The sequence below is a fragment of the Leuciscus leuciscus genome, assembly GCF_965113295.1.
Source record: "Leuciscus leuciscus genome assembly, chromosome: 17".
NCBI lineage: Eukaryota > Metazoa > Chordata > Actinopteri > Cypriniformes > Leuciscidae > Leuciscus > Leuciscus leuciscus.
The window spans coordinates 23,281,052-23,308,766 of NC_138741.1; the positions used below are offsets into that span (position 1 = coordinate 23,281,052).

Below are 27,715 nucleotides of genomic sequence, written 5' to 3' on the forward strand. Positions count from 1 at the left end.
TGCATGCTTCTTCACCATGTTATGACACATATGCTCATCAATTTTTGTGAAGTTCTGAGTTTTCCTTTAGGATTTATAGGCTTTTGAGTGTATTTTGTCACACCCCATTTCTAAATGACCCTGTTACAGCCACCCAGATGCAAAAGTTCAACTTTTTTTCCGATAATTATTGATCTAGAGAGTCCAGAGAATTGTCCTAGACTGGTCTGGTTCGAATCGGGCCAAAAACCAGGGACTAGTTCGCAAAAGTAGGTTTCGGACAAAATTCTACATAGCAGAAAATGTTATAGCCATTTTGTCCGCCTTGAGCCATGGATCACAGTAGGCACTTGAGTCAGGAGTTATGAGCGATTTTGTACCTTTGGTTGCTGTAGCGCCACCTACGGGCCAATCGGGGTCATACTCTGATAGGTTGTCCCCAAATTGAGGCCTACCATCTGGCCAGGTTTCAAGTATCTAGGCCTTACGGTTTGGCCTGCACGATGCGTTTTACAAATCCTTACAATTACAATAGGGTTTCAGCATTTCATGCTTGAACCCCTAATTATGTTTCTACCTGTTTTTTTTAAACAAATAGGCTATTTAAATAGTGGCAGTCAAAAACGGATTTATTCAAACATACATTTATCAAAATGCTCCTCTCTAAGTTCATTTTTTCTTGCTGACTAACGAGTTTTTGGACAGTGAATGGCTTTTCTGAGGTAACGTCAATGTGACATGACATTGTTTACAGAGGTTTTATTGGCGTCTTTCAGCGCTTGAAGAACTGATTGAGCGAATACATGTAACATGATATGTATTTCGGTAAGTTTTATAGTATTTATCAACTTACCTTCTGATGTTAATTCATGTTTATTTCGTGCTGTAAAGCTGACGGGATTATCGTTTCACGTGCGCTCCGCGGTCTAGCGCTAGTCTCGTGCAAGTGAAGAAATTAAGACAAAAGTATAGTAATTTGCCCACTGTTATAAAGTCAAATGATATTGGCTACTTATAAAATATAAATTTTCGCATTTGTTTTACAATATAAAAGGTTTTTACTGTCATAGAAATAATAATAATATCAAATTATTAATATTATTTTCTAATTGTTTGGCTTCCTAAAACACCAGTGGGAATGTAATTTAGGCGCTAGCTGCTATATTTAAAGAGGTTGGAGTCCAATTTAAAGTTCAGGGACAAGTCAATCCTCAGACATTTTTCTTTTGCTAATGCAAAAGGTTGCATTAGCAATTAAAGAAAAAACACTTCAGCAAAACATGGTCAGGTCAAAGTGTCTGAATATTTTTTTATACAGTAGTCCACTGTATGAAGTTTTTTTAGGTATAATATGTCACATTTTACTTTATTTTGCTATCATAACTTGCATAAATGAACTATAGTGTCCTGCACCCACTAGTAAAAAATATATAAAAAATGATATCTGGTGTCTGAATAATTTTTGGTTTGTCTGTAGCTGCCATAAATGTGGGGAAAATATCCCTAGATCAACTAGATATGGGCTAAGCCCCAAATGTTTACAATGTCTGGTTCCACCCCCTGGTTTGCAGGTACATAATAAAGAATCATGTTATTTTTATTCTTCACATCAAGGACAAGTGAGCTAAGACTGCAACTGGGGCCACCAAACAAAAAAAACTAAAAAAAAAACTAAAGTGATAAGATGTGTAAATCAATTCACTTTTTATTTTTACCTTTACAGCCAGATTATTGTACAGTCAATATAAAAGAAATTATAAATGAATTATTATACATGATTATTCTTTGGATATCAGCATAGAATTGCAGATAATTAAATTAATCAAACCCAACCTTGTGCTCAGATTGAACTCTCAAGATGCAACTATATACAAAACACACATACACACGTATACTCGGGGACAAAAGCTCCATTTGCAGGACAACTTTCATGACATAAAATCATCAAACCTCAGGACGAGGCACAGACTAGTGGTGGAAGATGGAGCAGTACACTCACTGATCAGAAAGAGGAGGGAGATGGGGAGGAGGGAGATGGGGAGGGGGGACTACAAAAGTAGAGCAGCAACTTCCTGCCAAGAGCTTCGTCTGACATCTGTGTTAACAGCAGGGCCCAAAGTTTCCTTCAAAACCTTTTTCTCCAGGTGCCGTCAATGGGAAGGATTTCAAACAGGAGGAGAGCATGAGTATCCACACCTGTATTTAGTATTTGACTTCAAAAGGCCACCGTGTGGTTGCTCAGATATGGCTCTGGATCTACGCCACTTTATGACAGATCAACGTGTCATTGCTACTGAAGACATACTTTAACCAGAATGGATGTAGAATGCATTTAACCTTTTTAATGATAAAATGTTTTAAAAAATGGAAAAATTGCACTTGAAAATAAAATAATCACCTAGTACACCAGTATACACCAAGATTAAAGTTTCTATGATTGAAATGTGGGGCCGTGGAAGGAGATCAGTTCATTGAGATTCTTCAGTAAGTTCATTTCCCCTTTCTAGTGACCAGGAACTAATATTAGGTTCAAACCAAAGAACCACCAAATTCCTAAAAGCATTTCGAGTGTTATTGCTAAAATAGAAAATGTATTAAAATAAACTTAGTTGAGACTTGTCATTCCAAAGGCAAACGATCTGTTCTTGTATAACATTTAAATTAATACTCAAGAATGACTAGTTGCTAATGTGACCCGATAGACGTTAAAATCACTGGGTTGATAATCACAGCAACAGTCATGCTCCATATGTGCATTTTCTTTTTTTCTCATGATGAATGAGGCACAAATCAAGATACATATATAAAAAAAAATTTAAAAAGGGAAGATCTCAACCCATTTTTTATGACCGAACACAAACATCAAGACATCACTCTACAGGAAAACAAATTAAAGGCAACTTGAAACTGGAAAAATCATCTCGTCTAAATTTTGAAATGCTTTTGACTTTAGAGCACCACATCCAGTGAAAAGCAGATTTACAGTGGATAATTGGTTAGTTTAAGTTAATTTACAACAAAACTAAGTACCCTTTGGGCACATAAGCTATCTAGTATAAATCAAATGTGCAAATTAATTTTCCATTCATGGGATTTTTACACTTTATAAATTCAATATACATACCTACAACCATTAAAATATATTTTATTTAATAATTTGATATTGCATTTGACTTCAGAAATCACAAGAGGATTTCCACGAAAATAGAATATAAAAGGAACGAAATAACACGTCTTTTCTCTCCATCACGATGTGGAGACAAAAGTATCATATCTGTGTGGAATCATGCTCCTAATTAAAAATGATATAAATGTGCCAACTTTGCTTATACAGTATGCTAAAAATATTTAGTGAAATCACTTTTAGATCTTTTTATTTGAATAAATAAGATGTAGGTATTGCCAGGGTTGGTCCAATACACAAAACTGGAATGTGCTTTTATCGTGACCTTCTTGTGGAAGACAGTCCTTTAGAAACCAGTCAAATTGAGCTACATTAAATTGTCACTAAATTGCAGCACAAAGTAATTTTATGTTGAAGTAGTTTCAATAACCCAGTTTCAATTAAAAGGCTGCTTACTAAAATGTGCCCCAACCCATCAGATTGTAAATAAGCCCTCTAAAATATTTTTTTTTCAGTCCAATCATTAAAACCATTAAGAGAGAGACTAATTAGGCCAGTCAATTAAGCCTGAATGTGCCAATTCAGTCAAGACTAAAAACTCTCCATGTGCAATCAAGGATACACACCAAGCGGGTAGTTTCCCCCTTAAATACTGATAGGCAAGCCTTCAAATGGCACCAAACCAAATAAAATATCTTGTGAATTTAGTCATCCAATCACTGGCCAAGTAATAGTAGTACTGACATCAATTACCTGCATTGACCTGCTCAGGGCAACACACATCTTGATAGTGGCTTAGAGATGAACACATATCCAATAAGTCTGATCCAATCCCTGAGATAATCTCTTACATGTCTACCATACCATTTACCATGTTTTAACTAGTGTTACAAAGGTGCAATGAGGGATGACAAACAAAAAACGGGTTGACTTAAAAGGCACATTCAGGAAACTACAAATCGATTACTGACTGCACAAAGAAGATAAATCTGCAGTATCAAGTCCAAAAATGGACTCTTGATAAAACCAGGGCACAAACAAGAATGATGGGTTGATCCCAAAGACCTGGAAGATTAATTTACGGTCAACTCAAGGAGGCTTGCTTGAGTTACCAAACCAACAAATCCCAAGGAACAAAGCTGAAGCAGCCTGTTAAAATTCATAGCACTCCCACATGCTACACATTAGCATAGCACCGAAACTGATAGAGAGGTTTGTAAGGGAATGTTGTACCACCTCCATGCAAAGCCCAAGAACACTGATGGATAGAGGTGACCTCCCCCGTTAGATTGCGATGTTGGAGGTGTAGCTCAGCTGTGGAGGTTCGGTCCCGCTCAGCTCATTGTCAATTAGCTGGTCCAGGATTTGCGATTCTCTCCTTTTTGAATGGCAGTGCCGGCTCCTCCCCTCAGTTGCTGACTAAACTCCCCGCTGCGGCGATTTTCGGTGTGTCTTTTGGAAGTTTCCCTTCGAGTCAGCCGATCTGGACGGACTAGCACCCCGTAACCAGGGTTGCATCGGAAGTACTGTTGGCCCTCAATGGAACCATCGTTCTTACCTGATGGACAAAGGATACAAGAGGAACAAGGTCTGTGAATCAGCTTAACCAAGGTGGTGTCAACATCTCAGAAAACTTGTCACTAGAAAGGAGAAATCAAGTCAAGTCTTCTGTTATTTGACAATGTTCATTTGGTTTGAACCTAATATGCGTTACATCAAATTACCACAAGCATTTTGAGTGTTACTGCTCAAGCATTTTTTGACTTTTGAGCATCAGACCACAAGAGGAACAAGTCTGTAAATCAGCCTCACCAAGGTGTCAACATCTCAGAAAACTTGTCAGATAATGGAAAATTTGACTAACCTGAGGGAGTGTCCAGCTCAACGCCGACCCAGACGCCCTCAGTGAAGTGCGTTGGGCCAATGTAGCGGACCGTGCCGGACTTACTGGTTCCGACAGTGACTCTCCCTCCCACCTTGAGCCAAGCAAGTTCCTTGGGTTCTACATCTTCAAAAGTTATCTCCAGCTTTTCCAGGCTGTTAGTTTGCTGCGATTGCATTGTGGTTGCTTTCCCGCCACCGTCTCCAAGAATGTTACTGAAAGACCTGAGTTCATTGGCTTTGACCTTCTGGAGGGAGAAAGGGTTGTCTATGGAGGTACTCATCACCAGGGGAGGGTTTGCGTTTAGCTGTACTTCCTGCTGGGAGGTGGTGACGCCATTCCTGTGGGTATCTTCCTCTTTTCTATGCCTGTCAGATCTTAGCCCAGCTTCTACAGGAGCAGAGGCATTAACAGGGATGGGTAGACAGTCTTCAGTGTCGTCTCCTCTTTGCCTGGATGCTACGGGGCCAGCTTGGGTATTGGGAGTAGGGGTAAGGTCCCCGCAAGCAATGGAGACATCGGAAAGGGTGGCAGTGGAGACACTAGTAGAGAAATAGCCACTGGAGGCCTCGCTGATGGGGCTCAGGGGCAGGTCATGCGGATCATGCAGAGAGGACGGGGCATCAGGAGCATCTGAGTGTCTGTCTGTCTGACTCTTCCCCATTACTGCAACCTATTGGGAAGCACGTCCAAAACCACAAGGAATATTTAACTACACCTCAACCTATCATCTGACTCACACAGAGTGCACATGCTAGGAAAACCACAGATTTAATAGCATGCAATTTACATCACATGCAGGAGAGAAAGACTTGGCTCTTAAAATATCTTCCTAGGCTATATTTCCACAGAATACAAGTCTGTAACCCAATTCATCATTTATATTTATTTAATTTAGCCAAAGACAGAGCATGAGATCAGAGAGGAGATCTACTTACTGGTTCTATTCTTACTCGTCCTTCATCAGGGTTGTTGGCTGTTTGCATCATTATTCGTGGCATATGCTGGAGAGATGAATGGAACGTATTAAATTTGTTTTTACGATTTCAGTAATGGTTTTCAAAGAGGCGGCACAAAGCTTGATTTAAGTGTCACGTGTTCATTTTTTATGTTGGGAGCGTTTGGATTACGTTTGATCTAAAGTACTGACAGATCAACAGTCTGCATGCAGGGGAGGAGTGATGTACACGATGAAATATTACTGTCATATTTTTTTTTCCCTCTACGCCTCCGTTGAAAGCATGCTAGGAGATATGATGAAAGAGTATGGCTTGACAATTAATCTTGGGGAAATTAAATACTGGAGTTTATCTATGGACTCCTGCCTAACATATAATCAGGTTTCTCTGACATGATTTACTTTGACAAAATGAGGACACATTTTTAATCAAGGAAAACCAAAAAAGCCTGTTTTTCCTCAGAAAAAAAAAATCCACCGCCAAGCAATAAGGCTTAATTTAAAGACTTAATTTGCCTCATACGAGATGGATAATATATCACGGATATATTGGCAATGTAGTAGCGTATGGAATTTCTGTCTATATGGAAATGAGTATACTAGAATCTAAAATTGACTCAAATTAAATCGGTCAAGAGCATTCGCATCCCTCTTTGATTTCCACATATGATTTACTCATCTAAATGCAGCATATTTCTGAAAGGCTTTGCAAGAGCTAATTCGGCAATTTTTATGACGGATACTTCACATTACTTTTTTTCATTTATGCACGAATCACTGTTGACTGGAATTTACATGCAGAAATGTTTATAAGCACAGGTACGGCTCTCGTCTTTTGAATAAATTCAATAATTTGAGATTTTTGTAACGGGAACATACTTGAAGAAATAAAATCCAGTTTTAGGACCATTATATATTTTTTGCACTTTCATATTTATGACAGTTAAGCAGATTTTACCCCCAAATTCAAATTTCTGTACAACTATACTGTAATGTCAGCATAAATGAAATGCACTACAACAAATACCACATGATCTACATATAAATGGATTTGAAAATGTAATATATAACTTTGTCTTAAAAATGCATTATTTATTTACTATACTTTATTTATGCATTTTATTTATCATAATTATTATATATATTTTTTTGGTTTTAGGGTGAAATATGACCTGGAAATTTCTTGACAGGAAACATGAGATGAGGTTTGGGCATGGTTTACTCATTAAAATGGCTGAAATGTCAAAAGTAAAAAAAAAATGTTCAGACCTGTTGTGACTGTGGAGAGGGTCTCAAATCTTTCTTGTCTTCACGCACGGGGAACAGGGACTTGAGCAGCTTGGGCATCTGAGGGACCAGGGCCTTGACTGTGAAGATATAAGAAGCAGCAAGCCCTGAAAAACCTGTGGGCAGGTTGGGAAGGAGGCAAAAAGCAAGGTAGAGGTGTGTGGAGAGAGACGACAACGATGGTGAAACAAAGACAGATGTAGAAAATATATAAAAGGAGTGCATGAAGCTGGAAAATAATGGCACACTGATACAAAATGTCACATTGACATTTTGTGACAGATCACAAAGAGTGGTGAAAAGAAGTTGTAGTTGAACAAGACAGATGTTCAGTGGTAACCAAAAAGTTGCCGGTTCAAACCTCAAACTGCCAATATATTTTCAGATATTTTCCCTCTAACAAGCAAACTTGAAGTTGATTTTGATAAAAGTTAAATTATTATTACATAAACCAGGTTAGAAATGGCAGCACACAGGCAGGAATGATTCTGACACACTTACAGAGAACACAGAGTTGAAAGTTGAAAGATAAGACAAATAAAGAAAGGGTCATGCTGGAAATGGTAAAGGAAGATTATTTTATTGCAGAAAAAACAAAACTGTTCACGTCCTGAACTGCTCACTTAAAGAGTGATCAATGTGTCGTACCTTGCTCAGGGTCCTGATTCTGTGTAGGAGGTGTAGGAGGTCTGGATGGTCGTGGCAGTGTTTTGCTAAACTGGGAGGATGTACCGAAGATATCCTGCTGACTCTCCCATCGATTCTTACATTAGCAAATTGGATATCAGAGGTTACAAAAAACAACCGGTTTCCTGTATTGGACCATATGTCATTTTTCACCCTAGAATCTTACCTTGTTGTCATCCAGCACTGAGTTTAGTGACAGATCCTGTCTGCTTCCAGATAACTAGAGGAAGAAGAGTTGATGTGTGAATACAGAATGTGCCAGACTCTGATGATGCCAAGTGTCCTGAACATTTCTCTCTGTTAAGATGAATTTAAGGCTACAGATGCGCTTACCCGGTGCACACTGGGAGAGCTGAGACTGCGTCTGCTGCCCTTGCCTTTACCTGCCAAATGCTCCTTCACTGCCACCTCCTGTAACACATGATCTGATTTACATGATGAAAACAACATGCTGAGCTGAACTAGAGAAACTAGACCGCACTGGAAAGTCACCATTCATTTTAGTGAACTGATTCCTAGGACTGCTATTTATCACTATGATAAGGTTATACAGAATGAGTTAAACGATGTAAACACATTACTCTCCTCGGTTTTATTCCTTAAACTACAGTGATTTACAAACACTTTGCAAATCAGTTTGACATCATATCTACAAAATTATTACTAAGGCCGTGTGTCCACCAAAGCATTTTTTCCCGAGGCTAGCTTATGTTTCCAATTGTTTTTAACGGCAGCAGCGTGACGTGGCGCTAAGCGTCTATTTCACACTGAACGCTCAGCTTTTTACCAGTCACCAAGAGTTTAGGAATGTTCAGCGTTGGGTAAAACTTTCACTTTTTACCCAGCCGTCCAATCACAGTGGAGGAATGGCGGGACAAATACCACATATACCAACCGCCACATAGTGCTTGGACAACGGCAACAGATGACAACAACAAGCATAATAACGGAACAAAATTTTAAACGAGCCAGAGAAAGTACTTTACATTGTATCAACATTTTTATATAGAAACAATACAGAAACAAACTATATGTGAAATGAGATACTAGAAACACTTCCTGCCGATATTCCGTATCACTGCAAGCAAAGCTTCTCAACTGAAAAAACTCTGCACTGCCGAAGCTCTATCAACTGACTCTATCAAAAACACTATGGTGGACACATGGCCTAAGGGTGGTTTTCTGCCTTTAAATTCATTCTTCCTGTAAAATTCTGATAAAAAAAAAAACATGCTCAAATGAATATAAAATTAGAAAGAGATGATAAAATATAGACTCATCAGTTCAAAAATATTAGTGGAGGTAGCTGGGTGACCTGTCTCAGACGGTCCAGTGTGAGGATGTTCTCCACGGCCAGGACGCTCCGTAGGTACTTCTCTGTGGCAGCTTCATTGTCTAAGGATTTGGGGTTCTCAGCGCTGGTGGCCACACGGGCCAGCATCTCCCTGTCCTCTGAGCTCTGACTGTCCTGCTGACGTACACAGTCAAGAAAGACAGGTGCTTATAAACAAACCAGCTAAAGAAACCAGGTTGATATCTGAATGCAGTAACAGTGCTTGCTTATTTAGCCTGGCTTCCAGAAATTAAATAGGGACTTGTTTTGTGTTTGAGAAAGGTCTTCAAAGTGTTAAAACATATAGGGGTCATTTGAAGCCAATAGTTTAAGGGACCATTTCTTTGTTAAAGCCTTACTTTCCAGTTAGACTAAAGTGTAGCTCTCCTTGAGAGAAAGAACGCATTATCTTGATGTTTTGAGACGACTCTCCTGTTTATAGCTAGAGCCAGGCCAAATACAACCTTGGAAAAGCTGTGTGTCGGCGTGTGTGTTAGTCTTCTTGGTTACAGGTTAAGGAACCACTGGCATTATTGGAGATTGACTGAGTTGTTGTTCTGGACATGCTGGCGCCCAGCAACCCAAATCTGCGACCTGGAAGGTCACAACGTGCCCAACTTCAGGGTCCGAGTGTCAGCTGCCTAATCGATGGAGATATGCTTCCATCTATCTGTATCTGTGTGGAAAATTACTATGTTTATCTTTTCTTAGCCAATGAGAATCATTCAACCTGAATCAAGGACGTAGCTTAGACCTTGGTGAAGGGTATAACTGCTGTGATCTTTGTAACTGTAAGCGGGGCGGCCTACGAACTCCTGTGTGAGTCTTGAAGCTGACTTCTGCTGATGAAACTGCAAACTATCTTCAGTAAAACTTTTCTTCAATTTATTATAATTCTGACTCCGGGTCTTCTTTAAAACATCTGGTCCTTGGGTCCTAAACTGTTACCCCCTAACATACATATGAGTGAATAACTGCCTGTTTTAAGATAATGGGTAAATTAAGAACATGGAATTTTCTCCTTGCTTCAATACTGAAATCTACAAACTGAATCAATGTTTTAGAATTTTAGTACTATTCATATACTATTATAGTATTTATTAATATTTTGAATTAGCTTTTATTTCTATATTTTCAGCTTATTTGAATTTTAGTTTGTTTCAGTAATTTTGTAATGTGCTTCTGTCATTTTTAATATTTAGATTTTATTTATATTAATTTAAGATGTTATTTCAGTTATTTGGTGTCATTTTTATTTTATTTTAATTCAGCTTTATTTCAGTAAATATTTTAGTTAGCAATAACAACAGTGTTCTGTATTAAGCGAAAGTATTATATATTGTCATTGGTAACTGAAAAAAACATATAATTCAGCTACTAAAGCATTATACACAGACAAAACTGCAGATTCTGTACTGTATGCCTACCCCTGGGATGTTGGAGACAACCTCAAAGGTCACACCACAGCCGGGAATAGTGCTCCTGGTGGACATTCTTCTCAAGAAATTTTGGGCAAAACCCTGTTTAAACAAAGAAAACAAATACTCAGGGATAGATATGAAAAACTTTGTTTCTTAAAAAGTATAGAGTTTCTAAGCACCAAAAACATATGGCACATGTTAAGCTTAATTAAAGGGTTAGTTCACCCAAAAATGAAAATTATCCCATAATTTACTCACCCTCAAGCCATCCTAGGTGTATGTGTCTTTTTTCTTTCAGCCAAACACAATCGGTGGCATATTAAAAAATATCCTGACTCTTCCAAGCTTTATAATGGGAGTGAATGGTACCTTTTTTTTAAGCCCAAAAAAGCACATCCATCCATCATAAAAGTAATCCATAATACAATAAGAAAAACAGCCGTACAAGAGGCAAGATGCGTCAGGTCAGAGGTCACTCTTCTGCAGGAACTACTAGCCGGTTATAAATATGGATATGTTTCTTACAAAAACGCATCGCTTCGCTTCAGAAGGCCTTTATTAACCCACTGGAGTCATATGGATTACTTTTATGATGGATGGATGCGCTTTTTTGAGCTTCGAAAAAAAGGTACCATTCACACCCATTATAAAACTTGGAAGAGCCAGGATACAACTCCAATTGTGTTTGGCTGAAAGAAGAAAGTCATCTACACCTAGAATGGTAAATTATGGGATAAATTTCATTCCTGGGTTAAATAACCCTTTAACAGCAGAAAGTATGAGAAGACTTTTCTGCAGTTCTGATGATGGTGTAGATCATTTAAAGTAGACTGTGCCACACCTGTCGTCCAGTGAGGTTCACACAGATGCGTTTGCGCAGGACTAGCTGCATCTCTGCAGGGTGGCTGAGCTGTACCACGGTGCGGACGATCAAGTATACTCTCTGATCTGGGGCGGCCCCTCGACTCAGCTGCGGACATTCATGAACCGTGGAGTCCCAAGAGGCTTCGGCTTTCACCTGGAAGTAAAATAGGTTTTAATACATTCCTTCACAGACAACTAGGGAGCCTGCGAGAGCCCAGAAGGTGTGTGGGTCACATTCTCACCTCTCCATCATAGTGTTTGACGATCTGAAGGTCAAAAAATTCATCCTCATCTTCTGAGCTGAGCATAGCGTCCCAGCCACCCGCCTCGGGAACGTCTAGGTTCTCCTGAGAGCTGAAGTCATCAGCTGGAGGGAGGAAGAACAGAAACAAAGGAGGAACAAGTGTGAAAATGAGTGTTAAGATAAATAGTGCTTGCAAATGGGAGCAATGGAATAAAGGTCACGGAGGACATTGCATTTCTGCAGAGAACATTGCTGTTCTTCAGCAGGCAGGAAAAACATACTGCTCAAGTCGAGGAAGAGCACTGGAATGTGAGTCTCCATCCCAGGTACTGGTACCCTACCAAGACAGACATAAAATCAACACATGGCCCAAATACTCATGACTAAACATTTGTAAAACCTGTTTAACTGATACTGACATTCATTTCACAAACAAAGCCTTAAATCAAAATATCAATCTGTCAAAACACATCGTAAGGATAACAACATCCTCCCTAAAAAGCAAACTGCATAAAACTAAGCTGATTTTACATTCAATTTCATTCAAACCTCCTCTGACAGACAACATGTATACCAGCTATCTATAACACTTAATTTAACCCGTAAGTTTAAATGCAAATTGCTCAGTATGGAAGCAGCAGTGTCGTACCACTCAGCAGGAGCTCCTGGTATTCCACTGCCAGCAGAGGGCACCATCACTGCATTTCTCTCCTCCGTGAGCGTCAGACGCCACTCAAGCAGCTGGGCCTCCCTCTCCATGTCATCTTCGGACTTATCTGGTCACAGAGAGAATCAACAATGTTTCCTCTCATTTCTATTTCATGCCATTTCTGCAGAGAAGGCCCCGTCATCAACATATACAGTGAGGAAAATAAGTATTTGAACACCCTGCTATTTTGCAAGTTCTCCCACTCGGAAATCATGGAGGGGTCTGAAATTGTCATCGTAGGTGCATGTCCACTGTGAGAGACATAATCAAAAAAAAAAATCCAGAAATCACAATATATGATTTTTTAACTATTTATTTGTATGATACAGCTGCAAATAAGTATTTGAACACCTGTCAATCAGCTAGAATTCTGCCCCTCAAAGACCTGTTAGTCTGCGATTAAAATGTCCACCTCCACTCCATTTATTATCCTAAATTAGATGCACCTGTTTGAGGTCGTTAGCTGCATAAAGACACCTGTCCACCCCATACAATCAGTAAGAATCCAACTACTAACATGGCCAAGACCAAAGAGCTGTCCAAAGACACTAGAGACAAAATTGTACACCTCCACAAGGCTGGAAAGGGCTATGGGGAAATTGCCAAGCAGCTTGGTGAAAAAAGGTCCACTGTTGGAGCAATCATTAGAAAATGGAAGAAGCTAAACATGACTGTCAATCTCCCTCGGACTGGGGCTCCATGCAAGATCTCACCTCGTGGGGTCTCAGTGATCCTAAGAAAGGTGAGAAATCAGCCCAGAACTACACGGGAGGAGCTGGTCAATGACCTGAAAAGAGCTGGGACCACCGTTTCCAAGGTTACTGTTGGTAATACACTAAGACGTCATGGTTTGAAATCATGCATGGCACGGAAGGTTCCCCTGCTTAAACCAGCACATGTCAAGGCCCGTCTTAAGTTTGCCAATGACCATTTGGATGATCCAGAGGAGTCATGGGAGAAAGTCATGTGGTCAGATGAGACCAAAATAGAACTTTTTGGTCATAATTCCACTAAACGTGTTTGGAGGAAGAAGAATGATGAGTACCATCCCAAGAACACCATCCCTACTGTGAAGCATGGGGGTGGTAGCATCATGCTTTGGGGGTGTTTTTCTGCACATGGGACAGGGCGACTGCACTGTATTAAGGAGAGGATGACCGGGGCCATGTATTGTGAGATTTTGGGGAACAACCTCCTTCCCTCAGTTAGAGCATTGAAGATGGGTCGAGGCTGGGTCTTCCAACATGACAATGACCCGAAGCACACAGCCAGGATAACCAAGGAGTGGCTCTGTAAGAAGCATATCAAGGTTCTGGCGTGACATAGCCAGTCTCCAGACCTAAACCCAATAGAGAATCTTTGGAGGGAGCTCAAACTCCGTGTTTCTCAGCAACAGCCCAGAAACCTGACTGATCTAGAGAAGATCTGTGTGGAGGAGTGGGCCAAAATCCCTCCTGCAGTGTGTGCAAACCTGGTGAAAAACTACAGGAAACGTTTGACCTCTGTAATTGCAAACAAAGGCTACTGTACCAAATATTAACATTAATTTTCTCAGGTGTTCAAATACTTATTTGCAGCTGTATCATACAAATAAATAGTTTAAAAAATCATACATTGTGATTTCTGGATTTTTTTTATTTTATTATGTCTCTCACAGTGGACATGAACTTACGATGACAATTTCAGACCCCTCCATGATTTCCAAGTGGGAGAACTTGCAAAATAGCAGGGTGTTCAAATACTTATTTTCCTCACTGTACATACAAATTTATCATAAAAATAAATAGATTGTTTGTTGTGTGTATGTTTATAGTATGTATATACAGTGCTGGGTAGATTACTTACAAATTGTAGTCGGTTACTGATTCTAAATTACATGACAAAAATTGTAATTAGTAACGTAATCCATTACTTTACACATTTAAGGTAATATAATCTGACTACTTTTTTATTACTTTTAGATTACTTTTGACCTAACTCGTTTATCACATTGATTTGAAAAAAATGAAGAAAAATTAACTCTAAAGTGGAGTATTATGCTAAATATAAGCATTATATTGCATATTCATTGTATTTTTACTTTATATTTTAAAAATAATATCCTTCAGTATTCAGTGTTTGATTAATTTGTCATTTTTATCACATCCACCAAATTTTATTTTAAAAATCAGTAGAATCATAATTGTCATCCAATATGTATTCTTAGGATGTTATTATTATAAAAAAAACTTCCTTGTGTAATTTAAAATGAAGTAGCCTACAAATCAGATGATTTTAACCTTTAATATTACAGTGATGTACCATTAGTTTACAGCATTAGTTGGTGAGATATTTTGTCCTTGAGGAAATTTGCCATGTACTGTACCTGACAGCCCTAATTAAACTATATTGAATCGAACTGAATCAAATTGAAATCGAATCACAAGCTTGTGAAGCGAAATCAAATTGAATTGTGGAATTTGTGTCAATGCCCAGGCGTATTAAATATCTATCCATCATTCCATCCATCTCTCTATAAATAATTATTTAATATTATAATAACTTTGTACACTATAATGTATTTTTTTTATAAAACTTTAGAAACTTTAAGTTTAGAAAAGTTGAAGATGACTTGTTTTGTTGAGCAACATTTGTTCGATCATGATAAATATCATCAAGAAACCAAGAGAGAATAATAATAGATCATTGGCTCTGCCTCTATAAACTTGAAACCTTCTCGTCACAAGATTTCTCACAGCTTTAGTTTTATGCTAAATTATGCTATAAAAAAAAAATCAATGTACATGCAGAAATAAAATGCTGACCAATCATTGTAGCTCTGATTCAGTCAAATCTCAAAGTTTTCCCCCACCCCACTTTTGAGTCTGAATTATGCAACTTTTTGATCAGCAAAGGAACAACAATAAGGAACTATGTGGAGTGAGATTTTGGACCAATGCATGATGTAATACAAACAGTAACAACAAACACAAAAGCTCCCCACACAAGGACAGAACAAAACTAATTAGCCACAAACTAAAGAGAGGAAAGCACTCTTTTGTAGTCAATTACTGAGCTGAGACTACAAAACAGTAAAATGTCTCCGTCTGGTTTTTACCTGTTTTGCTGACCAAGGTCTGAAGATGTTGGTCCAGATATTCTTGTCTCTTAGTGAGAGCGGTGAGCCACTGACGCCGCAGACGCTCTAAATCACGCTCCTACAGGATGATGGACAAATGCATAACCACAAAAGTTATTTTTGCTAACTAATAGACCCTTTATGCCTTTAATGGCAAGGGCAGTGGAGAAAGACAGGAAACAAGTGGGAGGGAGAGACAGGAATGCGATCAGGAAATGATGCAGACTGGATTCAAAACTGCACCTCAGCGGGAGCACCACAACAACATAAACTCATTTTCTATTGGAAACTCATTCTCTTTTAAAATGTAATTTATTTGTGTGATAGCAAAGCTGAATTTTCAGCAGCCATTGCTCCAGTGTTCGGTGTCACACTTTCATTTTAATATGCTGATTTAGTAAAAAAATATTTCTAATTATCATCAATGTTGAAAACAGTTGTGCTGCTTAATATTTTTGTGGAAATTATGATACTTTTGTTCAGGATTATTTGATGAATAGAAAGTTACAAATATCTATAATATAATATAATATATAACAAATAAATCACTTCTGATATTTATTATCAACTGAAAATCAATGTCATAGATGTATTGCATCACAACCAAGCATACCTGATAACTGTCCATTTCATCACCCTCAGGCTACAAAGAAAAACAATATAAACATTACAAACTCTCTCTCTATATATATATTCAGACATGATCCTGCTAAATACTAAAAGCTCAAGTGAAAAGGCACATTTACCTCTTGTGGCTCATTGTTTTTTGTCATCCGCACCTGCCTGATCTCCACACAGCCAATGGACACTCCCAAAATGATCTCTGATATCAAAGGCATTGTGCCGGAGTCCTGCACTGAACGTACCTCCACCTGAACCCGCCGAGACTGGCCCTAGGAAAGACAAACAAAAACAGTTAATACCCCATGACAAAAACCCTGAACCGAAATGTTAAACAGTGTAGATAGAACAACAAAGCACAAGCAAAATACAGAGCACACATGTCTAGGAATCATAAATACATTTATAAAAAAAAAGAAAGAAATAGAGTTTGCTCAAGGAAGGCATGCAAAAACACTTTGTTACCGTCTGTATCGAGCATGTGACTAAAAAAACGCCTAAGCCTAAGGTAGTTAATGCTATACTTTATTCTGATCGTAATCTGATCATAATTAGAACTATAGATGGCAGCAGTGGGCTAACATGCTTACAGTAGTGTAATTTCTAACTACAGTGTCCTGACCTGTTTGAGCTGGAAGATGCCACCCGTGCGAATATCTCGCGCTGACACCACCTCCACGGGAATGTACTCTCCGTTCTCATTCAGCTCCAGAATCTGCACCCACATCTCTAACTTGCGAGTTACCTCACTCCACCTGAGGACACATAAGAGTCAAACCAAAAAGCAGGAAGCCGATCATCAGATACTAGACGCCTAATGCACACAATGTTCTCTATATTTGTATTAGCATTATTGAATAATTGCAGGGGGCTGAAGCTCAATTTGTGTTCAGACCTGTCACGTAATGTGCGTGTTTTAGCCTGGATGATGCTGAGATCCCACAGCGCAGGGTTCCTGCCTGGATCAGCCTGTCTGTGTCCGAAAACCTCAATGGCTACAGCACCCTCTGTTAGGTACTCAATAAATTCCTCAGTTACAGTCACTGCATGCTCCTATAGTACAGAGAGTTAACCAAAAGTAAATGCATGTTAATGGTTTCTTAATAACTCCTGTTATTGAACTAAAAGAGATGCACAATTCACCACAGTTTTAAAAGCTGAAGGTCAATATTAGTAATAATTCACAACTCTACATGATTTAACCAAGCAGCATGTTCCAGGATCACCATTAGAGCTATGATTGGTTGATAGGATTTCTAGGAGGGTAAAACATCTATCTGCTTGTAAAGTGACACATCTCGATCCGTACCTTACAGCTGTCAAACACCACCATGCAGTGGGGGTCTTTGCTGCTGGAGAAGGAGGCAGACGGATCTACTTCTGGGGCAACAATAACAGGCTCTGCTTGGTCCCAGAAAGAGTACTGACAGAAGACAAAATTGGACAGGTACTGTGGGAGACCTGTTGCCTGCAGGATCTTAATCTGTTTGAGAGACAGGAGTAAAGTAAGTGTGGTCAGTACGATTTTTTTTCAGCAAGGACACAAAGTGATCAAATATGACAGCAAAAGACATTTATAATGTCGCAAATGATTTATATCAAATACATGTTGTTCTTTTGAACTTTCTATTCATCAAAGAATCCTGACAAAACATACCATTGTATTTACAAAAATATTCAGCAGCACAACTGATTTCAACTTTGATAATCATAAGAAATGTTTCTTGAGCAGAAAATCCACATATTAGAATGATTTCTGAAGGATCATGTGACTGGATCAAGACTGGAGTAACAATGCTGAAATTTCAGCTTTGCCATCACAACAATAAATTACATTTTAGAAAGTATTCAAATAAAAAACAGGCATTTTAAACTAATATTATTTCACATTATTACTGTTTTTACTGTATTTATAAAATAAATGCAGCCTTGGTGAGCATAAGAGACTTCTTAAAAAAAAAAAAAATCAGGTAACACTTTATTTTAATGTGTCCTTGTTACACGCATTTACTATAGTAATAACTATAAATTATGCATAATTACATGCAACTAACCCTAACTCTAATCCTACCCTAATCCTATAGTAAGTACTTTTACTCAATTAATATTACTCAGTACTTAAATGTATAATTACACTATAAAAGGGACACATTAAAATAAAGTGTAACCAAAAATCATACCCCAAACTTTTGCACGGTAGTGTAGATTTTTTTCATGTAATGTAATGATATAATATATAATATAATATAATATAATATAATATAATATAATATAATATAATATAATATAATATAATATAATATAATATACTAATGTGTGTATATTATTGTAAGTATTATTATTATTATTATTTACTTACCAAAAACTTTAGTAACTTAAATGTTTCAAACCTTAAACACAAAGCCTGCTTCTGTTATTGTGAACTTCAGTACTCACCATACAGACCAGCTTGCGTTCCTGTACATCACCATCCGGGCTTCCATCACTGTCATCTCCTCCAGCTACGCTATCATCAAACCCTCCACCCATCCTCATTACCTCCACATGTAGTCGCCCGGCAACCTGACACCAGCAACAAGTGAACACAACACTTCAGTGGTTCGCTGGAGATAAACCGTGTCTCATGCTTGATTTGATGACTTGATTAGATTCAATTTCACAGATCAATTTGCCCTTGATTTAATTTACATACCACTTTTCCTTCAGAAATGAAACGAGTCAGTTATCATGAAATATTCACAGAGACAAACCACTGATCATATTTGCTGGCAGATCTGAATGCATCATCCTCACCTCTCCTTTCTGATTGATGATGGGAACTGCATATTGTAGCTTTACGTCATAGAACAGGCAAGAGAGGAAAACGTTGGCCACCCCGATTAAACTGTGGTTCACCTGCTCATCGAAGAAAGGGTCGGCTCTCTTGAAGTACGAGCGCATCACCTATGAGATGGAGAGCAAGACCAAATCTATAGTGTCACCTTTTCATTTTTATGGGACAGTAAAACTTCTGTGATGAAAAAGAGCATACGGGGTTGTCCTCGTCAAAGTCCTTCCACTCTTGGTAAAGGTCTCTCATATCCACCAGCCGGTTTTCCATCTTCTCAAGGGCCCAGATTTGCTTCCCTTTGCCTTTCCTCCTCACTTGAATGGCGGGTTCACTCAGGACAGCATCTCGCTACATACACAAACAAACAAAAAAATTCAACTGACTGCACCATCCATGCTATGTTTCTCCAGTGTGCTGCTGCAAAAGGTTCCTGACCTTCCTGTTGGCATTGAGGTTTGCAGCAGGGATCTGTAAAGTAACTCTGTACTCAGTTCTTTTGTCCAGCTCTTCAGCGATGAAGCTCGCCTCCTGCACTAGCAGATTAGCCCGTACGATCTGCTCCCTCAGTTTCCGCAAGCTCCGTGTCAGCACCACCTCCCTAGCATTATCACAACAAGAGCGTTACAACAAACTCCCCTTGTACCAAAATCCTCCTTGGGAGGGCAAAACACATTTGTTTCCACCAAAAATATAAAGCTCACCTCTCCTCACTCCACTGGCGCAGGCGGTGCTGGGCGTTGGGTGATGATGACATTCCTCCTTGGCTCAGTCTCTCCAAGCTGCGGTAGTGCGGCTGTAAGGGCTGCGACTGCGGTATCTGCATGCTCTGCCTGTCTGGAGTCAGCTGTCTGCGCAGCTGCTGCAGCTCCTGCTCGTACATCAGCCGCTGACGCTCCAGAGCAGTCTTCTTCTCCTCCTCGTGTTGGCGCTCCAGAGATTGTAAAACAGCCTGCATAGGGTCTGTTGGATAACAAAAACAGTAATGTTTTACACCATTTTGGAAAGTTTTTGCTACTGTACCTTTAAGACTTTATGTACATTTGATGAAAAGGTTTTGATTGGCTAACCTTTTCACATGTAAAATGAGTAAAATGCCTCCTTTAAATGCAAAATAAGTGTCCATATTTTCAATAGCAGCAATATGTTTTACTTTTTATTAGAGCTACACTACTATTCAGAATTTGAGTCAATACAATTTTTTTTTTGTAAGAAATTAATATTTGTATTCAGTGCATTCAGGATGCATTACATCAAAATTGACAGAAATATTGTGAAATGTTACAAATGTATTTACCATTTCAAATAAATGCTGTACTTTTGACTTTCACGCATCACGGTTTCCACAAAAATATCAAGTAGCACACAATGTTTTCAACATTGATAATAACAAATGTTTCTTGAGCAGCAAATCAGCATATTAGAATGATTTCTGAAGGATCATGTGACACTGAAGACGAATAATGATGCTAAAAATTCAGTTTTGCAATCAGATAAAAAAAAAAAAAACTTTTTAAATATATTAAAATAGAAAAACAGTTAATTTAAATTGTAATCATTCCTCAATATTACTGATTTAATTGTATTTTTGATCAAATAAATGCAACCTTGGAGACTTCTTTCAAAAACATTAATAAATCTTCCCGACCCCAAACTTTTGAATGGTTGTGTAGATAAAACATTTCAAATGAAGTCATATTTCATATGCATTTGTTTTTAATATGGCTTAAAGGATCAAACTCACCGTTGCTGCCCAAAGCCTTCATCATGACTTCAGTCTGAGCAAACTCGTAGCTGAAGCTGACCTCACTGGACACCTCGCTGGCAGTATCTCCCTCTCCGTCCAGCTGCTCACTGCTGTTACTGTTCTTCATGCTCTCTCCCTCACCCTCCTCTTCCTCACCCCTTAAGCGCCGCTTCGGTAGGTTTATTCTGAACAAATCACAAATATACAGAGTCTTCATAAAAGAAGATAACCATAATGCACTGTCATGTACAAATACAGTAAGCCGCAGTGTGACACTCTTCAGTCTGGGGTAATAACACTGACCTGAAAAAGTGATTGTTTCCCCAAAAAATACGGTCACCATGGTGAAGCTGTTGCCGGCTGGTGACTGGAGATCCGTTCACACATGTTCTGCAACAGAGGCAACATTAGATTATTTCATATAGCTTCAGATTTAACATTTACCTCAACAGAGACAAAGATGTGCTTGTATTTCAGCACCTTATATTATTAACTTATCGTTTTGGATAAAACCACCCATCAAATGCATAAATGTAAATGTAGTATGCATGCACAGTGCAAAGATAGCCTGTGGCATATGACCTTTTGGTTTACCCATCTCAAACAAATACAACACAATGCATTACCTTGAGTTTCTGTAAGGGTTGAGAAAGACAGCTCCCTCAGGTGTGATGTTAATGACACAATGCTCTGCTTGGATGCCCATTCCACACAGCTGGATGTCCTGGGAATCTGCTGATCCAACCTTAGTGTGTTCCTGCAAAACATCCCAGTGTCAACTGTTGTTACTACCACACAGACCATATTCATAAAGGCACGATGACAAAACATTTACGAATGCCTTATTTCAAGCACCAAATGTAACAAGACAGGCTCCAGGTACATTCAATTATTATACCATGATGTAAATGACATTAGGCAGCAAAAATATGGTATACATTATTGTTGTTGTTTCTGATATGATAATAATAATAAAAATGTACTATTATTATACCACCATACATAAGTTTGGGGGAAGTAAGATAAAAAAATGTTAACAGTAAGGTTAACTTCAAATTCAAGGACCTTTCAAGGACTTTCCAGGTCTAATACCCTAAAAACTCAAGGACTTAATGTGAGGACACATTTCAAGAGAGAGTAAGGTTACATCGTTTTAGCCTATTTTTGCAATGTTTCACGGCGTCTGTAAAACGTTGATGTACCATCGTAGCAGTTTCGTGCACATATGAACTATGGGCAACGTACAACACAAAGTACCTCACGCGGGAAACACTTGACGTAACATGTAAATGCACAAACGAAGTGTTGGCGAAATAACACATTAGCGGACCGGAGGGAATAATATGGATTTTTTTCCAGAAAACTTCTTGCACAAAATAAATTCAAGCACTTTCAAGGACCTGTATCTATGCATGTTTATTTCCAAAAACTTTCCAGGGCCTTGAATTTTTTTTTTCAGATTCACAAATTTTCAAAGACCCGTGGGAACCCTGAGTAATATAGTGAAATATTATTATTATTATTTATTAAAAAAATATTTTCATATATTTTTAAATGTGATTTGTATCCTGTGTTGGCAAGGCTGAATTATCCTTCTAGTATGCTTATTTGGTGCTCATTTTATTTATATATATATATATATATATATATATATATATATATATATATATATATATATATCTTTTTTTTTATATATATATATATTATATTATATATATATATATATCTTTTTTTTTTTTGTCTGCCAATATACGAACATCATATCAGAAACATTTTTAGTATCTTACAAAAAAAAAAAAAGTCCTGGTTGTGCATTACCTTTAGATAATAAACTAGTAGTTCATTAAGGGCAGGGTCAGCGTTGAGATTAACCAGGAAGCACTTATCTTCTCCAACCTTGATACCAGAAGATTGCAGAGAGATGCCAAGGCTCTCCAGCTGTTTTTGTCTTTCCTATGCAGAACAAAACCCCAATGCAAGAAGAACATGAGTGTCCACTTCTGTGTTTGATTGATGGGGTTATGGCACATGAACTACAGAGTAACCAGACATAAACAAAATTACAATCCAGCCAAAAGAGTGCAAATTATTGTAGAGGTTACTTGTGCAATTTCCTCAGTCTTCCTCAGCTTCTCTTCCCAGGTGACGGTCATCTCCTGTATCAATTTTTCAGACTCCTCCAGTCTATCCTTCAGCTCTGGCGCCTTCATAGACTGAGGAGGAACATGACAGGTTCCTAAAACATTGTTTTGACCTTTTGCAACAAAACACTAAGAAAACTATAAAAAGTGTCTACCTCAGCCTGCGTCAGCTGATCTCGCAGTTTCTCCACCTCCTCTCGGAGTTCCCGGATGATCCTGGCGTTGGGGTCTTCGTTGACCACGGCGTGGTTGACGATGCTCTTTGCTCGGTCTGCATAGCGTAACGTTGACAGCGTCTCATCGTAATTATCGGCCGCAGGGCTCACGGTGGCAACCATGGCAGTCCGACTGTTTCCACCCAGACTGTCCTGTGGTTACACCAGAAGGACAGACATTATACATTTAAAAGTGTGTCTGGCAGTTATTTGGAAAAAGTAAAAAAATTCTGTGGAAATTGTCTCTCCCAGTGTTTACCGGACAGAATGAGTGTTCATACCTTGAGTAGCCATGTCAGCACTGAATCTCTGTAGGGCACAAACTTGTTCTTGTTCTTTCCAGCTCCCTGCTCTGCCAAAGCTGAGATCACCAAACCCAGAGTGGTTAAAGACCTGTCCAGTGTGGAGAGAAAAGATAGAAATGGGAAAAAAATAAGAGAGAAAGAAACAGACCGAGACACAGAACACAGAGAAATATGCACCTGCAGGCCAAAAATCCTTCACTAGATTTATAAACCTTCCTCAGAACAAACGGTGCCCTTAGATGCAGCCATTTTAACAAGACTGATTCTCCACAGTATAAAACTCCTCTCTCAGCCACAGAAAAAAAGAACACCACAAATCAATGTTGCAAAATACATTCTAAGGTGACTAAAAGACAGACACAGTATTAGAGAGGAGCTTCACACTGTAAATGAAGAGTACGTCTGCATAAAAGATCAGATGTATTTCAACAGTTTTTTTCCATGATATGTGCCCTTTAAAATTCAAAGCACCCATTCAACAGAAAAGTAAACGCCTCAATTCAGTGCCATAGCAAAACATTCAGGGGTGACTCAGATATTCAGAGACTTAAGCAAAAGCATCTGGGTCAGGTATTCATAAAGAAAATGAAGATGATTTTTGGATCTTCTAATTATTACATTACATTATTATTAAATTATAATAATTATTGTACAATTATTATAATATAAATAATATCATCTTTTAATATTCATTTCATTATATATATTTATATTAAATAAATATATATATAGAAATATAAATAATTGTATTATTTTAAAAATAGTTAAATTAAATAATTAATATGAAATGGTAATTAATATATTATACTGAATTGAATGGAATTGATTAATTCAATATTAATAATTATTGCACAATGTATAATATAATAAATAATAATATAATATATAATGTAATGTAATGCAAAAAAAAAATTCCTACAAAATTATGTCCTAATGCAGAAAAGCTTAAATGTCTTTTTTATGCTTCCTTTTCAGGTTTCAATTTCTTCAAGTTAAATAAAAGTTATTATATTTCAGAATGCAATATGACCTTGTTCTTGACAGCTTCTGTAAGATTCATATAAACCTTCTGTAGGTTGGTGCATTAAGTGAAAAAAAGTACCAAGACAAAACAGACTAAATAAAAAAAGGCAAAGTAATCATGTAGAATGAGGCATGAGTGCACACACTTGTTGATGTTGCTGCCTTCCTTGAGCCGCTCGCCTGCAGCGCCTGTCTTTGCAGCTCTCTCACTTCCTGCCAGGTCCACCAAACCCAGCTTACTCACCTTTTCCCCACTTGTCTGTAGAAAGAGAGAGAGTACAAAAAAAGAAATGAGAAATGCTGTTCAAAATGTAATACTAGCAAGCATACTTACTGCGGAGTATACACCGCCTACTATTTTTTAATAGTATGTCACATGACCTCATTACATGTCTCTTTCCATGAATGGCGCCTACCGCCTAGTTATTCTGGAAATAAAGCAAACTAACGGTGGCGGGAACTAATAATTAAAGGAAAAAGCAACATAATAATCCCTCACTACTGAACATTTCCATGGTTGTAAAGCCTCTCTGTGCTTGTCCTTAGAAATCCAGGGAAATGGCTTCAAACGTTAAATTTGTGTATGAATGACCATGCTGGACAAATTCTGGTGAGCTGTCCTATATTACTAAGGAACAATGGCAAGAGAGGCTATGGCAGGCCATGGACAAGCATCCATTGTTCTCCTCTCTATTGCACAGCATTGGACGAGTATGTGGGGTGGAGTTCCTTTATATGGCCCAGCATCAGACCTTACTGTACACAATCCCCCTGTTTGAGGATCAGAGATGAGGTTTAATTGAGAGGAGACGCAAAGAGATGCGAGCGGGAGGCGAGAGGATATGGGAAGTTGTGAGGGGGGCTGGGAGCTGGACCGAGATTACAGTGCATTACAACAACAAAGAGAGTCCTTGTGTTGCAAAAGCTTGAGGCTCCAAATGCACATGGGCTGAGAATACAGAATCATATAGAGCCGGAGTTCATTCGTTAATCTTTAATCAACTAGCAGGCATATTCTGTACTTTTGTAGCATTTTATTTTCTCCCCCTTAACAAGTTACTTTTTAATGACCCATTTTTTTCCACCTTCTTGCTGACCTTTAGAATTAACAGGCTGTTCTTGCAACTGTAGCTTTAACACTTTATATATGTGAATGACCTCTGCAAGTAAACTCCTCAGAACACCTTAGCACTTAGCATGGCATCACCCTGCCAACCACCCAGAACACCCTAGCAACCATATAGCTATGCGTTTACCCCTCAGAACTTAAAAACAGCATAGCAACACCCTGACAACCAGCCAGAACACCTTGCAACAGCAACTGTATAGCTATGAATTAACCACTTAGAATAGAAACTGCATAGAAACACCCTGACAACCACCCAGAACACCGTAGCAACTGTTTAGCTATGAATTAACCACTCAGAACATCTTAGAAACTACAGAGCAGCACTGACAACAAGCCAGAACACCTTAGCAACCGTGTATCTATGAATTAACCACTCAGAACATCTGAGAAACTACATGGCAACATCCTGACAACCACCCAGGACACTCTAGCAACCATATCGCTATGCATTAATCCCTCAAAACATCATAGCAACTGCAAAGCAATCCCCTAACAAACACCCATGCCCTAGTAACCACATAGCCATGCATAACCCTTCAGAACACCTTAGAAACTACATGGCAGCACCCTAACACAGAACACTCTGGCAACATAATAGCTACAGGGTAGCAGAACACCTTACCACTCAGAACACCTTACCAAACATAGCAACACCCAGACAGCCACCCTAGCATCTACATTGCTTGCTACACATTAACCCCTTAGAATATATTAGCAACTGCATAGAAACACCCTGACAACCAACCAGAAAAACTCGGCAAATGCATAACTATGCACTAACCCCTCAGAACACCTTAGCAACTGCATAGCAACACAATGGAAGAACTGCTAGCATTGGATAGTGGCGAGTTTGCGCGGCCAAGCAAAGACAATGTAAAAAAATGTTTTTTTACTTTTTTTCCATTTATACATATTTTCAACAAAAGAACATGGAAATCAGAGGTGATCCATTGCCCTTCCTTCTCCAGCAGTCGTGTATCCACACAGAGCTGTTTGCATGGGAAACCACAGCATGCAAAAAGCAGCACTGATGACTGCGCTGGAAAAATACACACATCATTACTTATCGACGGCTGAGCTGACAAACACCACATTCATAAGGGCTGGGCCTGGTGTGTGTACATGCAGGCTAATACTTTATCATTGCTCTGTTTTAGTGACAACATGCTAAGTTTAGATCTCTGCTGTCGTCTTGAGTGCACCTGTTGAGTGACCAACGCGGTTCAGACTCTGATGAATTATAGATTAGGGACTGGACACAAGTCGAGTCAGGTGATCATGACATACGCCACAAAAGAAAAGCGCAGTGATACCAGGACAGTGCCAGAGGAGATCAGTTGACGTCTAAACTCGGATACTCTATAATTTATTCATCAATTTTCCTGCTATTTGCATGAGCTCTTCCCATGCTCACGATAAAGCCAAAAAGAGAAGGTTACCGTGGGCCAGAGTGCACTAAATATTAAAGTTCACACAATTAACTTTTTATTTACTCGTTCCAAACTTATATACTTTGATTGACAGTTATAGTCACGGAGATCTTTGAAGCTGAATCAATTAAACGACTTATGCAACATTATAAATAGGAAAAAACCTTTAATGATTTAAGTGAACGGAAGAAAAGCAAGGGCGGTGTCATATAAATCTAAAAGGGAAAATTTTAGACTGAACACTGGACTGTGCCAACACAGGTCCACATCAGCTGATAAAAGGTATTCAAATACATCCATCTATGAGATCATCAGGGCTGGACACAATGACTCATCTCTCAACCTTCCCCTTCCTGCAGTACTTGGCTTTATTTCATGAGGACCTAGCAAGAACATTCAAGATCTGGGTTTTATCAGCAGACAGCAGAAGCAGGACTATTCCCAAATTAAATAAAACAATTAAAGAGGAAGGTATCAGGGAAAACAAGGTTTTCCTCTCTCTCAAAATAAGAGAGTTTGAGGATAGACTCTGATGCGTGCAACACAATGCTCCCAAACCCAGGCCACCAAGACAATTTATAATAAGGAGCTGAAAAACATGTAAATCAGAGATTATGATTGTAAAGTATAACATATATTAACATTTGACCACCCACATTTACATATCAATG

General features: G+C 38.6%; 1 protein-coding gene and 1 long non-coding RNA gene across 3 annotated transcripts in view; both read right to left on the minus strand.

Moving 5' to 3' along the window:
- Nucleotides 1–1,666: 1,666 nt before the first annotated feature.
- The window catches only part of kif13ba (kinesin family member 13Ba), a 47,131-nt gene continuing 21,082 nt past the window's right edge, over nt 1,667–27,715 (minus strand). Inside the window, exons 9-40 of one of the 2 annotated variants that reach the window (XM_082144078.1) lie at nt 24,632–24,744; nt 23,439–23,550; nt 23,098–23,310; nt 22,904–23,014; nt 22,620–22,754; nt 21,428–21,558; nt 21,105–21,191; nt 20,799–20,986; nt 19,759–20,017; nt 19,493–19,655; nt 19,259–19,405; nt 19,021–19,170; nt 18,664–18,789; nt 17,537–17,710; nt 17,123–17,280; nt 16,850–16,982; nt 16,353–16,499; nt 16,220–16,249; nt 15,586–15,685; nt 12,429–12,555; nt 12,061–12,116; nt 11,778–11,902; nt 11,513–11,689; nt 10,678–10,770; nt 9,233–9,385; nt 8,251–8,328; nt 8,084–8,137; nt 7,879–7,993; nt 7,213–7,310; nt 5,924–5,989; nt 4,968–5,658; nt 1,667–4,661 (exon numbers count right to left, since the gene is read on the minus strand). In XM_082144078.1, coding sequence (XP_082000204.1) covers nt 4,453–4,661; nt 4,968–5,658; nt 5,924–5,989; nt 7,213–7,310; nt 7,879–7,993; nt 8,084–8,137; nt 8,251–8,328; nt 9,233–9,385; nt 10,678–10,770; nt 11,513–11,689; nt 11,778–11,902; nt 12,061–12,116; nt 12,429–12,555; nt 15,586–15,685; nt 16,220–16,249; nt 16,353–16,499; nt 16,850–16,982; nt 17,123–17,280; nt 17,537–17,710; nt 18,664–18,789; nt 19,021–19,170; nt 19,259–19,405; nt 19,493–19,655; nt 19,759–20,017; nt 20,799–20,986; nt 21,105–21,191; nt 21,428–21,558; nt 22,620–22,754; nt 22,904–23,014; nt 23,098–23,310; nt 23,439–23,550; nt 24,632–24,744 — 4,719 coding nt within the window. In that variant the 3' untranslated portion in view covers nt 1,667–4,452. Of the gene's footprint in view, nt 4,662–4,967; nt 5,659–5,923; nt 5,990–7,212; nt 7,311–7,878; nt 7,994–8,083; nt 8,138–8,250; nt 8,329–9,232; nt 9,389–10,677; nt 10,771–11,512; nt 11,690–11,777; nt 11,903–12,060; nt 12,117–12,428; nt 12,556–15,585; nt 15,686–16,219; nt 16,250–16,352; nt 16,500–16,849; nt 16,983–17,122; nt 17,281–17,536; nt 17,711–18,663; nt 18,790–19,020; nt 19,171–19,258; nt 19,406–19,492; nt 19,656–19,758; nt 20,018–20,798; nt 20,987–21,104; nt 21,192–21,427; nt 21,559–22,619; nt 22,755–22,903; nt 23,015–23,097; nt 23,311–23,438; nt 23,551–24,631; nt 24,745–27,715 lie in introns of both variants that reach the window. The other variant, XM_082144077.1, reaches the window with a different exon arrangement.
- LOC309479899 lies at nt 9,532–10,665 on the minus strand. Its single transcript, XR_014199466.1, has 2 exons — nt 9,712–10,665; nt 9,532–9,677 (listed from the first exon to the last, which is right to left on the minus strand). It is a non-coding gene; the product is annotated as an uncharacterized lncRNA (long non-coding RNA).